At 54.5% G+C, this 1,993-nt stretch overlaps 1 protein-coding gene across 1 annotated transcript; it reads left to right on the top strand.

Annotated features, from left to right (window-relative positions):
* Nucleotides 1-869: 869 nt before the first annotated feature.
* Nucleotides 870-1,537, top strand: LOC114073010 (zinc finger protein 664-like; the record flags this gene model as incomplete). Its single annotated transcript, XM_027910814.1, has 2 exons — nucleotides 870-1,113; nucleotides 1,198-1,537. Coding segments are annotated over 2 exons (471 nt in total), but the record flags the coding sequence as incomplete, so codon positions are not given.
* Nucleotides 1,538-1,993: the final 456 nt, after the last annotated feature.

Genomic DNA, 1,993 nt, shown 5'->3' on the forward strand with positions numbered 1-1,993 from the left:
GGAAAGGGGGATCCAAGGGCATGGAGAGGCAGGATGACTGGGAAAGGGGAGGCAGGGGGGTCCTGGAATCAAAGAAAGGGGGATCTGGAGGCTTGAAAACCAGGAATGGCCTGGCAGGGGTTTCCTTTTCAAGGGAAAAAAGGGGTGCAGGGGGATCCCAATAATAATAGGGAAGAGTAGGAGGAAAAAATGGGATGAGGCTCCAAAGTGCTGATTTCCAGCAGCAGGAAGGTGGGGAGAAGGCAGGGACGCCTGAACCCTGAAAAAGGGGAGTGCTGGAGAGGGATGTCCCCCAGAACCCTGAAGTTGGGAGATGGGGGAGCCTTGGATTCCTGGGACCCCCAGCAGCCTGGAGAGGGCAGGGACCCCGTGGAGGGGAGACCTCAAATACTCATGGGACTCCCAGCAGCCCAGAAAGGGGGGACCTCCAAAATCCCACAGTGGAGAGACCAGAGAGGAGGAGTTCCTGGCTGGGATTTTTTGGGCTGAATCTTGGTGTTTTGGAGGTTTTTAGGGTCCCATGATGGCCAGTGAAATCGAGAGATGGACTTGGGCAGGAGGAACCCCCAAGGCAACGTGCTCAGCCCTTGTTTTCCCCCCAGCAGGATTTGTCCTTCCCAAAGCTTGGGTGGATGGAGGAAGAGGCTGCAAGGATAAGGAAAAAACTGCAGACCCCTCAGGCAGGTGAGGAGGAAGTCAGTGCCCCTTTGGCCCTGTCTTGTGGTGCATCTGTTGAGCAGCCTCCCAACAGGGAGAAGCCCTTCAGGTGCTTGGAATGTGGGAAGAGCTTCAGGAAGAGCACCCAACTCCTCAGGCACCAGCACATCCACACTGGGGAACGGCCCTACACGTGTGGGGAATGTGGGAAGAGCTTCAACCAGAGCTCCACCCTGATCACCCACCAGCGCATCCACACTGGGGAACGTCCCTACTCATGTGGGGAATGTGGGAAGAGCTTCGCGGACAACTCCCGCCTGATCCAACACAAGCGTACCCACACTGGGGAAAGACCCTTCAAGTGTGAGGAGTGTGGGAAAAGCTTCAGTTACAGCTCCACCCTCCGCAACCACCAGCTCATCCACACTGGGGAACGGCCCTACAAGTGCTTGGAATGTGGGAAGAGCTTCAGGGAGAGCTCCAACCTGATCCGACACCAGCACATCCACACTGGGGAACGGCCCTACAAGTGCTTGCAATGTGGGAAGAGGTTTCAGACCAGCGGGAATCTCCTCCTGCATGAGCGGATACACACAGATGAGAAGCCCTTCCGCTGCACCGACTGCGGGAAGGGCTTCAAACTCAACTCCACCCTGATCACCCACCGGCGCATCCACACTGGGGAGAGGCCCTACAAGTGTGGGGAGTGTAGGAAGAGCTTCAGCGACAGGTCTACCTTGACCAGACACCATCGGACCCACCAGTAAGAGAAGCCCTACAAGTGCCCCGACTGCAGGAAGAGCTTTGGCCGCTGCTCCCACCCCAAATGATCCCCCTGATGGTGAGGCAACCCCTGAAGTCCAGGGACTGTCAGTCCATCCCTTTCTACCAGAAAGGGCCAGTCCCCTTTGCCAGGGGCAGGTTGTGCCAACAGAACCCTTCTTGGGGGGGGGTGTGGAAATTCCTGCCTTGGCTGGGACCCCCAAGGTCAGTGCTGGAGGTTGAGAGCAGAGATCTCCCCACGAGCGTTGGTCTGGGGGAGTTCCATCCCTTTCTAATTCATAATTCTTGCTTTGGTGCCAGCTTGAGTAGAATTGCTTCAACAATTGCTTTAGTGTAGAGCACTGTCCTATCTTATGCTGTCCTGCTGGTAGTTTTAGTGTTTCTATTGTGCAGTAAATAATTCTGATGAAGATTTTTTGTCTGATCATTTGTAACCCTAAATAATTCATTTCTATCAATAGATGTGATTTGCTATCATTGAAACCTGTGGGACAAAAGTGGTTCAGTCCCACCTCTGTAATTCCCCTAAATTGACACTGTTGACATGACCCAA

The sequence above is a fragment of the Empidonax traillii genome, unplaced genomic scaffold, assembly GCF_003031625.1.
Source record: "Empidonax traillii isolate 1590-97213 ecotype Southwest subspecies unplaced genomic scaffold, ASM303162v1 scaffold4943:size9069, whole genome shotgun sequence".
Classification (NCBI taxonomy): domain Eukaryota; kingdom Metazoa; phylum Chordata; class Aves; order Passeriformes; family Tyrannidae; genus Empidonax; species Empidonax traillii.